Here is a 10,790-nt window from a genome sequence, read left to right as displayed (position 1 = left end):
GCCCCATCCAGCCCCACAGCACCTCCGTGTTAGCCTCATGGGCCCATGCAGCCCCATCGTGTCCCCCATCAGCCCAACAGCCCCACAGCCCCCCCCATCAGCCCCACAGCCCCATAGCACCCCCCATCAGCCCCACAGCATGCCCCATCAGCCCCACAGGTCCATCCAGCCCCATAGCCCCTCACCATCAGCCCCCGTGCCCCATCCAGCCCCACAGCACCTCCCCGTTAGTCTCATGGGCCCATCCAGCCCCATAGCACCCCCACCCCCATCAGCCCCATGGGCCCCTCCAGCCGCATAGCACCCCCTAAGTCTCTTTCAGTCTTAGGATAAAAAATACAAAAAATATTTTATTAGCGGCTTAGAAAAGACCCTCATAAGTTACCCCCAAACCACAACCCCCCCAGGAGATTCAAGTATCAGTGACTGGCGGCAACTCTGAGGTGGGGGGGTAGGATCCCCCCACCCACCTGGTTCTGCATCCCGCAGAGCACCGAGGGGGCAGAAGGGTTAATGCTAGCGAATGGGGGGTGGGGGCTGGGCTTGGCTCCCAGCAGCCTTTGTGGGGGGCATAGAGGGCCCCTGCGAGTCCAGTCTCAGTGCAGCCAATTCCCACTCCCCCCCCGGTGTGCCCCCCAGCCGAGTTCCGCCGACTCCATGCCGGGCTTTAGCTGCGACCTCCCCAGGGGCTGCTTGTGGTTTCACTCAGGCTCTGGCCCCATTTGGGGCAGGGGTCCTGGCAGGGCCACTCTGCTGTCTCCTGGGGGAGGGGAGGGCAGAAAGAGGACACACTGCCCCCCCACCCCCAAGGCAGGGGGAGGTGAATGCAAGGGGGCCTGTCGGACAGTCCTCTCTTCAGGGCTTCACCCAGGCTGGGACCTGGGCACGGAGCTGGCCGGGCACCTAGGCCCCATAGGAGCATATGGGTTCCCCCTCCATGGAGACAGCCAGACACCTGGGTCCCACAGGAACACATGGAGACGCCCGGACTCCTGGGTCCTGTAGGGGAGTAGGCAGCTGTCACTGGCAGTGAGCGTCCCCCAGGAGGCCCGGATGCCTGGGTCCCACAGGAACAGGCGGGGTCCTGTGCATGGAGACGCAGGGTCCTCTAGGAGCCGGTCACCCCAGTGCTACATCCCCAGGGCGAGAGTCCCCTGGGGTCCCTGGACTGGGAGGGGCGGCTGCCCCCAGGACTCCGCTGTCAGCTGCCCCCGCTGTCCCTGTGGCGAAGCCACTGCGCCTCCGGCGCCGCGGGTGGGCTCCCTGCCCCACGCGGAGTCCGTGATTGGTCCAGCCCAGCACCTCTCAGGTGAATCCGATTGGGTGGCAGCCCCTGGACAATGGGCGGGTGGAAGGCGCCAGGCAGCAGCGAGAGGTGATTGGTTGAGGTGTCCTGGCCGGGAGACGCAATTGGGTAGATGGCACCATGGAGTGCAGGCTCCAGCAGGCTTTCGGCCAATCGCAGAAAGGGCTTTGGGGCAGTGGCAGAGCCCATTGGCTGCCCCAGGGTGGGCGGGGGCATGTTTCCCTCCAGCTTCACCCCGTGGAGGGGGCCAGGCGTTGACGCCCCATTGGCTGGCTCAGCAGTTTCTGGTCTCTGATTGGTTGGGGCAGTTCTGCAGGCTCCTGGGGTGTGGGGAGGGCTCGGGGCAGAAGACGGGGAGCCAGGGGAGGCACTGGGCAGACCTGGGGGGAGAGAAAGGGGACATCAGGAATCAGCCCCAGAACCCCCCCCCCAAAGGGGAACCTGGAACCCCCCCGACATCCCAACCCCGCCCCCCCCCGAACCCCTGGACCCTCCCACTGGGGAGCCCGCAGCCGTGAGGGGGTTGGTGTCTCTCTCCATGGGGCTGGCTCCAGGGGTCATGGGCAGGTGGACCAAAGCATGACCTTCAGATGGGGCATTCCCCAGGGGGCTCCGGGGGATGGGCACATGGGCTAAGGGGGCCAGTGGGGTGTTTCTGCTGGGGGTCAGGCAGGCGCCAGGAGCATTGGGGGGGCAGCACTCACCATTGGGGGTCAGGCGGGCGCCAGGGGAGCTGGCTGAACTGGGTGCCGGGGAGGCCCCATCCCGGGTGCTGTCGGAAGCTGGGGGAGGCCGGGAGGCCTTTCCCCTCAGGATGTCGATCACCTGGGAACGGGGGATGGAGGGGGTTACCCTGTCCCGCTGGGAGCCCCCTCAGACCCACCCCAAGGCCCCCTAATCCCCCCCATCTCCACATGGCAGCAGTGGCCCCTCCCCTCCCTGCTTCCCTTCATCCCAATGGCCCCCACTCTCCCTCCCTCCAAGCCTCTATACCCCCAGGGGCCTCTTAGTGCAGCCCTTCCTTGTCCTCCTGCCGACCCTCCCCAGGCCCCTGCTCCCCCTCCCTGGATCACCCCACCTCCTGCCGACCCTCCCCAGGCCCCTGCTTACCCCCCCAGCATCCTCCCCACGTCCTGCCAACCCTCCCCAGGCCCCTGCTCCCCCTCCCCGGATCCCCCCACGTCCTGCCAACCCTCCCCAGGCCCCTGCTCCCCCTCCCCGGATCCCCCCACGTCCTGCCGACCCTCCCCAGGCCCCTGCTTACCCCCCCAGCGTCCTCCCCACGTCCTGCCAACCCTCCCTAGGCCCCTGCTCCCCCTCCCCGGATCCCCCCACGTCCTGCCAACCCTCCCCAGGCCCCTGCTCCCCCTCCCCGGATCCCCCTACGTCCTGCCGACCCTCCCCAGGCCCCTGCTCTCCCTCCCCGGATCCCCCCACGTCCTGCCAACCCTCCCCAGGTCCCTGCTCCCCGTCCCCAGATCCCCCCACGTCCTGCCGACCCTCCCCAGGCCCCTGCTTACCCCCCCAGCGTCCTCCCCACGTCCTGCCAACCCTCCCCAGGCCCCTGCTCCCCCTCCCCGGATCCCCCCACGTCCTGCCGACCCTCCCCAGGCCCCTGCTCTCCCTCCCCGGATCCCCCCACGTCCTGCCAACCCTCCCCAGGTCCCTGCTCCCCGTCCCCAGATCCCCCCACGTCCTGCCAACCCTCTGCTCACCCCCCCAGGGTCTCCTCCACTCACCCGCCGGTTCTTGGCCACCATGAGCGCCGTGTCATTGTGATAGTTCTTGATCCCGCAGTCGGCCCCGTTCCGCACCAGCAGCCGCAGGGCATCCAGCAGTCCCCGTCCACTGGCCACGTGCAGCGCCGTGCACCCCGCATACGACTGCGCGTTCACATTTGCCCCATTCTGCCGGGGCGGGGGAGAGAAGAGACGGGCGGTGAGACGGGACAGACAACGCCTACCGCCCAAAGCGTGATGTCCAGGGGCAGTAGCTGGGCGGGGGCAGGGTTTGGGGGGGGCAGTGACAGGAACCTGATTGGGGCAAGGGGACATTTGGGGGAGCTGAAGGGAGGGAGAGGGGCCAGGTGTGAGGGAGAGGCCAGGTGGGAGGGGGGAGGGGGCCTGGCCCTCACCTGTATTAGCAGCTCCACCATGTCCAGGCTGTTGTTCTCCACGGCATGGAGCAAGGGGGAGCGGCCACTCTTGATGTCCTGTGTGGGGTGCACAGCAGGGTCAGACCCCTCAGGTACAGACAGGCTCCCCCCGCTCAGTTCACACATACACCCCCCCCCCGGAAATCCCCCCTCAGTTCACACAGTTCTCTCCCAGCTCTGCATCCCCTTCCCCACCGCTGTACCCAGCCCCCCTTGTGTGTGTGTGGGGGGGGTTGGAGGGGATGGGCTCCCCCATACCCAGCCCCCCGTGCGCCATGTCTGTGGGGTGGGAGTAGGCGCCCCCCCATGCTCACCACAGCGTCGATGTCCGCCCCGTGCTCCAGCAGCAGCAGCACTGTGTCCCGGTTCGAGGTGGCCACAGACACATGCAGGGGGGTGAGACCTGGGGGGAGAGAACGGGGGGGGGGGTGAGAGAGGCACAAGGGGGAGGGACGGGGGGGGGCTGGCCTGGCTTGGGGGCAGGGGCCTTTGGGCTTTTCCAGAGATTCTGGTCCCAGTTCTCAGCTGTTTGGAAAAATTCTCAAAACCACAAGCTCCCCCCCCCCGCCCCCTCCCGACCCCAGTCCCCTCCATCCCCTGCCGCCCTGCTCACCCTCGTAGTTCCGGGCCTCCAGCTCAGGTCGGTTGCTGCCCCACTCCAGCAGCTCTCGCAGGCACCGGGGGCTGCCGTGCTCGCAGGCCAGGTGTACTGACGTTTGTCCGTGCCGGTCCAGTGCCATCGGGGAAGCCCCGTGCGAGAGCAGCAGCTTCACCAGGGACGGCTGGGTGGTGATCACCGCCAGGTGCAAGGGGGTCTGAAGGGGGAGAGGCACAAGGCACTGCTGCAGGAAAGCTCACAACGCCTGGCAGTGGGTCCCAGCTGTGGGCACACACAAGGAAGCTCGCAGCACCAGGGGGTTTCCCAGCTGGGGACACAGGCAGGGCATTGGCAAAGCTCACGGCACCGAGACATGCAAGCTGCGAGCTGCTGGTGCACACCCTGTAACCAGAGGAAGCTGCCCAGTCCCGACGGTGCTAACCGCAGCCCCCGGCGCCAGCCGCGTTGACGCAGACGCTTCTGAGAAGGGGCTGGAGCTGGCTCAGGTGGTGGTTTACGGGAAATGGGGCACACAACACGGGACTGGGGGAGGCTGTCCCAGCTTAGAGACCCCCCGGGACCCAAGCAGAGCTGGGGGGAGCCCAGGGCTGGGGTAACTGCGGGCTGTGGGTTGGGAGTGAGCGGCACCTGTCCATAGGGTGGGGCTGGCAGCTCCTTCTGGGCTCTGGGGATGGGGGGGGCTGAGCGTGTAAGAGTGTGCACAGGTGCCATGGTGTGTGTGAGTGGGCACGTCCCAGTAAGCCGTGTCTCTGTGAGAGCATGTGTGTGTGACCGGCGCGTGGGGCCATCGAAGTAGGAATGTGCGATTCCCTTAGAAGTCCGTGAACACACTTGTTGCAGGGAGCGAGTGTGTCTGAGTGCGTGTCACACCAGTGCACGGTGAGTGTGGAATGCAGCATGCCCTGGTGCATGAGCGTGCAGTGCTCCGGGAATACAGGTATTGCAGGGAGTGGGAGTGTCCGAGCATGTCTCTCTCAGCCGTGCACGGTGAGTGTGCAACGCAGCGTGCCCCAGTGCTCTGGGAATGGTGCAGAGGGAGAGGGGAGAGTGCTGCAGGGTTTGCCCTTGACCTGCTTTGTGTCCCATCACGCAGGGCGACCTGCAAGTGCTCCAGGTGCCAGGTCTGTCTGCGTCCCCGCCCCCGTGACTCAGGCTCTGACCCTGGGGCGTCGCCCAGGCAACGGGGGGGAGGAAGTTGTCGGGGAAAGTCCCGTCTGTGCTGGGGCTGGGCGGGGCTGGGCACGTGGGTTCTGGGAACGTCGTGCCCGGGTTCCCCCCCCCCGTTCAGCCTGGTGCCACCTGACAGGGGCAGGTTGGCATCACACCCCTCCCCCGATACCCCGCTCCCCGCTCCCCCCATCTGCCAGGGACCAGTCTGGTATCAAAGCCCACAGACCAGGCCCCCCATCCTGCCCCAGGACCCCCAGCCCCCGCCGGACTGACCTGCCGCATGTTGTTGTAGATGTCCAGGTCCCGCTGACCCTGTAGGAAGAGGCTGACCAGGCGCTGGGCAACGGGCAGGTTCCCCTGGGCCACAGCGATGTGCAGAGCCCTGTGGGCGGGGGGAGGAGAGACCGTCACTGGGGAGGGGGGGTGTGGGGAGTAGAACCTCCTCAGGGTCCCCGCACTCCACAGAAAGTTCCTCTCCCCTCCCCCAGCCACAGAAATTCCCCAGGTAGGTTCTGGCTAGAACAGCCATTGCAACAGTGTCACGGGACTCCCCAGCCTCATCCCAGCTCGGAGCTCACCGCAGTGGGCAGTGCCCTCTTTAAACCCCACACGAGCACCTCTTCACCAACAGTCCCTAATAACCCCTGGGCAGATGCCAGCTAGAACAGCAGGTGCAACAATGTTACTGGAGTCCCCAGCCCCTCCCTGCCACTCCACAACCCCCCTGCAGAGAGGCTGGCCCTTTCAGATCTATTAGCGACACTGGTGCTGCTTAGAACAAGCGTTGCAATGTTAGCAAGGTCCCCGTCCTGCCCCACATCGTCCCCACTGGGTCTGAGCTCCCCCCATCTTCCATCACACCCTCCCCACTGCCCCTTGGCTCCCTTAGCCCATCTCCTTGGGTACATCCAGCTCTCCCCCTCCCTCCCATGTCCTGCCCCCAGAGCCCTGTCACCCCAGCTCACCCTCCCTCTGCTCCCTGCTCTGGTCCCCGGCTCTGCTGCCCCCCAGCCCTGGCCCCCTCTCTGCCGCCCCCCCTCCCCAAGGACGCAGGTGATTTCAGAGAATCGCTCCAGCGGCGAATTACGATAAAAGGAAACCTCTTATCAGCGCAGCCCGAGCAAAGGGGAGGGGGGTCCTCGACTTCGGGCTTCCAGTAAGAGCTCCCAGCCGCCCGCTGACCTCCACTTCCTGTCTCAAACAGGCCACTTTCGATATCCACTGGCAGCTCAGGCTTGGGAGGCTACAGCGCTGCAAGCTGCCCCAGGAACAGTGCCCTGTCACTGCCAAGCGGGAAACCCAGTGCTGCGAGCTTCCCCCATGACAGTGCCCTGTCACTGCCCAGCCGGGCACCCAGTGCTGCGAGCTTTCCCCCATGACAGTGCCCTGTCACTGCCCAGCTGGGAACCCAGCGCTGCGAGCTTCCCCCCATGACAGTGCCCTGTCACTGCTGAACCCGGAACCCAGCACTGCGAGCTTCCCCAGGAACAGTGCCCTGTCACTGCCCAGCTGGGAACCTAGCGCTGCGAGCTTCCCCCATGACAGTGCCCTGTCACTGCTGAACCAGGAACCCAGCACTGCGAGCTTCCCCAGGAACAGTGCCCTGTCACTGCTGAACCAGGAACCCAGCACTGCGAGCTTCCCCAGGAACAGTGCCCTGTCACTGCCCACCTGGGAACCCAGTTCTGCGAGCTTCCCCCCATGACAGTGCCCTGTCACTGCCCAGCTGGGAACCCAGTGCTGCGAGCTTCCCCCCATGACTGCCCTGTCACTGCTGAACCTGGAACCCAGCACTGCAAGCTTCCCCATGACAGTGCCCTGTCACTGCCCAGCCGGGCACCCAGTGCTGCGAGCTTTCCCCCATGACAGTGCCCTGTCACTGCCCAGCTGGGAACCCAGCACTGTGAGCTTCCCCCCGTGACAGTGCCTTGTCACTCCTGAACCTGGAACCCAGCACTGCAAGCTTCCCCCGGAACAGTGCCCTGTCACTGCCCAGCTGGGAACCCAGTGCTGCGAGCTTCCCCCCATGACAGTGCCCTGTCACTGCCCAGCTGGGAACCTAATGATGCGAGCTTCCCCCACCACAGTGCCCTGTCTGGAACCCAGCACTGCAAGCTTCCCCAGGAACAGTGTCCTGTCACTGCCCAGCTGGGAACCCAGTGCTGCGAGCTTCCCCCCATGACAGTGCCCTGTCACTGCCCAGCTGGGAACCCAGTGCTGCGAGCTTTCCCCCATGACAGTGCCCTGTCACTGCTGAACCCGGAACCCAGCACTGCAAGCTTCCCCAGGAACAGTGCCCTGTCACTGCCCAGCTGGGAACCTAGCGCTGCGAGCTTCCCCCTATGACAGTGCCCTGTCACTGCCCAGCTGGGAACCTAGCGCTGCGAGCTTCCCCCCATGACAGTGCCCTGTCACTGCTGAACCAGGAACCCAGCACTGCGAGCTTCCCCAGGAACAGTGCCCTGTCACTGCCCACCTGGGAACCCAGTGCTGCGAGCTTCCCCCCATGACAGTGCCCTGTCACTGCCCAGCTGGGAACCCAGAGCTGTGAGCTTCCCTAGAAACAGTGCCCTGTCACTGTCCAGCTGGGAACCTAATGCTGCGAGCTTCCCCCACCACAGTGCCCTGTCTGGAACCCAGCACTGCAAGCTTCCCCAGGAACAGTGCCCTGTCACTGCCCAGCTGGGAACCCAGTGCTGCGAGCTTCCCCCCATGACAGTGCCCTGTCACTGCCCAGCTGGGAACCCAGTGCTGCGAGCTTTCCCCCATGACAGTGCCCTGTCACTGCTGAACCCGGAACCCAGCACTGCAAGCTTCCCCAGGAACAGTGCCCTGTCACTGCCCAGCTGGGAACCTAGCGCTGCGAGCTTCCCCCTATGACAGTGCCCTGTCACTGCCCAGCTGGGAACCCAGTGCTGCGAGCTTCCCCCATGACAGTGCCCTGTCACTGCCCAGTCAGGAACCCAGCACTGTGAGCTTCCCCCACCACAGTGCCCTGTCACTGCCCAGCTGGGAACCCAACGCTGTGAGCTTCCCTGCAGCAGTGCCCAGTCAGGCGCAGGGAGGGGCCGTGGGGGGTGGAGGAAGAGGAAGCCGGGGAGGAAATCTATCCCCCTCCCCTTCCAGTAAGAAGTTTGAACCACGGGACCATTACGCAGGAAGAAAACGTCGGCAGGGGGTGGGACCGGGATGGGGGAGGGCTACCCAGACGGGCCGGGGATTCCCCTTCCCAGCCGGGCTGGCTCGCTCTGTCTAGGCTCGCAGATGGGCCCCTTGCCCCCATGTCCGTGCTGGGGGCCCAGGGCTATTTAAACTCACCCCCCAACCCCCACTTACGTGTCTCCATCCTCGTCCTGCTTGGTCGCCGTAGCGATGTCAGCAGCCATCTGTGTCTGCAGGGGGCAGAGAAGGGGGTAGGGAGTAGCGGGGCGCCCCAGCAGGGGGGCCGGCAGCAGGGGGTGGGGGACCACGGGGTGGAAGAAGGGGGCCCGCTCCGGGACCAGGAAAGGTCCGGTCAGACCTGGTGGGGGGAGAAGAACGGGGGTGCGTGAGCGAAAGAAGGGATCCCCCTTATACATCGCAAGGGACCCAGGAGTCCGGGCCCTGCACCTCCTGGGTCTCCCCAATAACCCGTCCCTAGGGCCCCAGGAGTCCGGGCCCTGCATCTCCTGGGGTCTCGCTCATAACCAGTCCCTAGGGAGCCAGGAGTCCGGGGCCAGCACCTCCTGGGGTCTCCCTCATAACCCGTCCCTAGGGACCCAGGAGTCCGGGCCCAGCACCTCCTGGGGCTCCCCCCCATAACCCCTCCCCCAAGGGACCCAGGAGTCCTGGGCCAGTGCTACGTTTGACCAATCGCTTTACTGAAATCCTCACCCGGCCCCTGAGGCCAAGGGCACGGACTCGCCTCCGCCGCCCCCACCCCATTTCCCGGGCCCCCGGCATCTGGGCGGGGGGGGGGGTCTCCAGCCCATGGGACCTGTCCTGGCCACCCGCCAGCATCTGGGGAGGCGCCGGGTGTCTGCGGGGAAAGGAAGGAACCGGGGGTCCGCCGCGGGGGCGATGGGGGTCACCCACCTATGAGGTAGGGAGCTGGCAGGCGGCTGTACTCCACAGCCACGTAGGGGGGGCAGTAGCCGTTGCAGAAGGGGGGATGCTGCTCCCCGGAGGCGCCCTCCTGCCCCCCGTCACTCTCCGTCTTGGGCACCTTCCCGGCGGGGGGTCCCGGCCGCTCCCAGCCCGGCCCCCGCACCACGTAGCGGCGTTTGCGCAGGGGCAGCGAGGTCTCCGCTTTCCTGCCCCCCTCGTCGGGGGGCCCCGGGCTCGGCGCCCCGAGGCGGGGGGGAGGAGTTCTTGGCCCCCCCGGGGCGCCGTGCCAGGGTGCAGGGAATGCCCCGCTGCCCTGAGGAGCCCGCTGCCCCCCGGAATCTTTGGGACGGGGAACCCCGCTCCCATGGCACTCGGGGGTGTCCCCCTTCCGCCACGTCCTCAGGTCCACGGGCATCTCCTCCGCCATTCCTCAGGCTCCGGGGTCCCTTGCCCCCAGAGTGGGGGAGGGGTCGCCAGCCAAACCCGGCTCGATCTCCTGGGTCCTTTGCCCCCGGGGTGGGGGTGAGGGGGGGTCACCAGCCAAACGCCGCTCGGTCTCCTAGGTCCTTTGCCCCCAGGGTGGGGGAGGGGTCACCAGCCAAACCCCGTTCTGCCCTTTTGCAATCTCATCGCCTCAGCAGGTGCCCCCTGCAGCCCCGGGCACCTCCAGGGAGCGGGCGCGCAGGGAGGGGGCGGCCTGGCTGCCCCGTGGGTGCCCACAGCCCCCGACTGAAGCCAGGGAGGCTGTAGCAGGCAGCGGGGTAGAGGAAGGGCCACCGGGACTTCCCCGGCCGCTCAGCTGAACGCTAGGGACTTTCAGAGCCGCCTCTTACCCCGGGCTTGGGGTGGAGAATGACGGCCCCCGCCCCGCCCTTCGCCCGCCCCCAGGAGCTGCAGCGGCAGCAGGGGAGCCCCGGTGCGCCCAGGGCGCACACTTGGCACGGGGCCCTGGGCGCACCGCCCGCTTCCCGGACTCTCCCCTCCCCACCGGAAACGCCCAGGAACGGGAGGGGGGGGGGCAGGGAACGCCCCGGGCTCGGCGGAGGAGGGAGGGAGGAGCGGGGAGGGCGCGTTCCAGACACGGTTAACTCCTTCCACCCCCCCGCCCCTGGCACGGAGAGACGGGGGCTGTCAGTGAAGGGGGCTGCGGGGCGGGTCAGGCCGCCCCATGCTCCCTGCAGAGCGCGCCCGTCTGCCCCCGGCCCTGGCCCCGCAGGGCACGGGGCGGGAACGGGGGACCGGCTCGGGGCAGCAGGGACCGGGAGCCAGGGCCCGCGCCAGGCACAAGCAGATTAAGCAATTGATTAGGGCCCAGCCGCTCAAAGGGGCCCCATTGATTAGTTTGTGGGGGGGCCCCAATGGGCCGGGGGTCTCACGGCTCCCTGGGAAGCTGGGACCATGGCAAGGGGGTAGCAGCAGGGCTGGGAACACGCTCCCAGGGCAGATGCCGGGGG

At 66.9% G+C, this 10,790-nt stretch overlaps 1 protein-coding gene across 1 annotated transcript; it reads right to left on the bottom strand.

Moving 5' to 3' along the window:
- Positions 1-330: 330 nt before the first annotated feature.
- BCL3 (BCL3 transcription coactivator) lies at positions 331-10,206 on the bottom strand. Its single transcript, XM_054010852.1, has 9 exons — positions 9,325-10,206; positions 8,587-8,770; positions 5,524-5,632; positions 4,075-4,276; positions 3,776-3,864; positions 3,441-3,518; positions 3,046-3,213; positions 2,011-2,131; positions 331-1,686 (listed from the first exon to the last, which is right to left on the bottom strand). The coding sequence occupies exons 1-9, from the start codon at positions 9,761-9,763 to the stop codon at positions 1,202-1,204; spliced, it is 1,875 nt and encodes a 624-aa protein (XP_053866827.1). The 5' UTR covers positions 9,764-10,206; the 3' UTR covers positions 331-1,201.
- Between the last annotated feature and the right edge of the window lie 584 nt (positions 10,207-10,790).

The sequence above is a fragment of the Malaclemys terrapin genome, chromosome 21 (genome assembly GCF_027887155.1).
Source record: "Malaclemys terrapin pileata isolate rMalTer1 chromosome 21, rMalTer1.hap1, whole genome shotgun sequence".
Taxonomy (NCBI): domain Eukaryota; kingdom Metazoa; phylum Chordata; order Testudines; family Emydidae; genus Malaclemys; species Malaclemys terrapin.
This window is presented reverse-complemented; position numbering and strand designations above follow the sequence as displayed.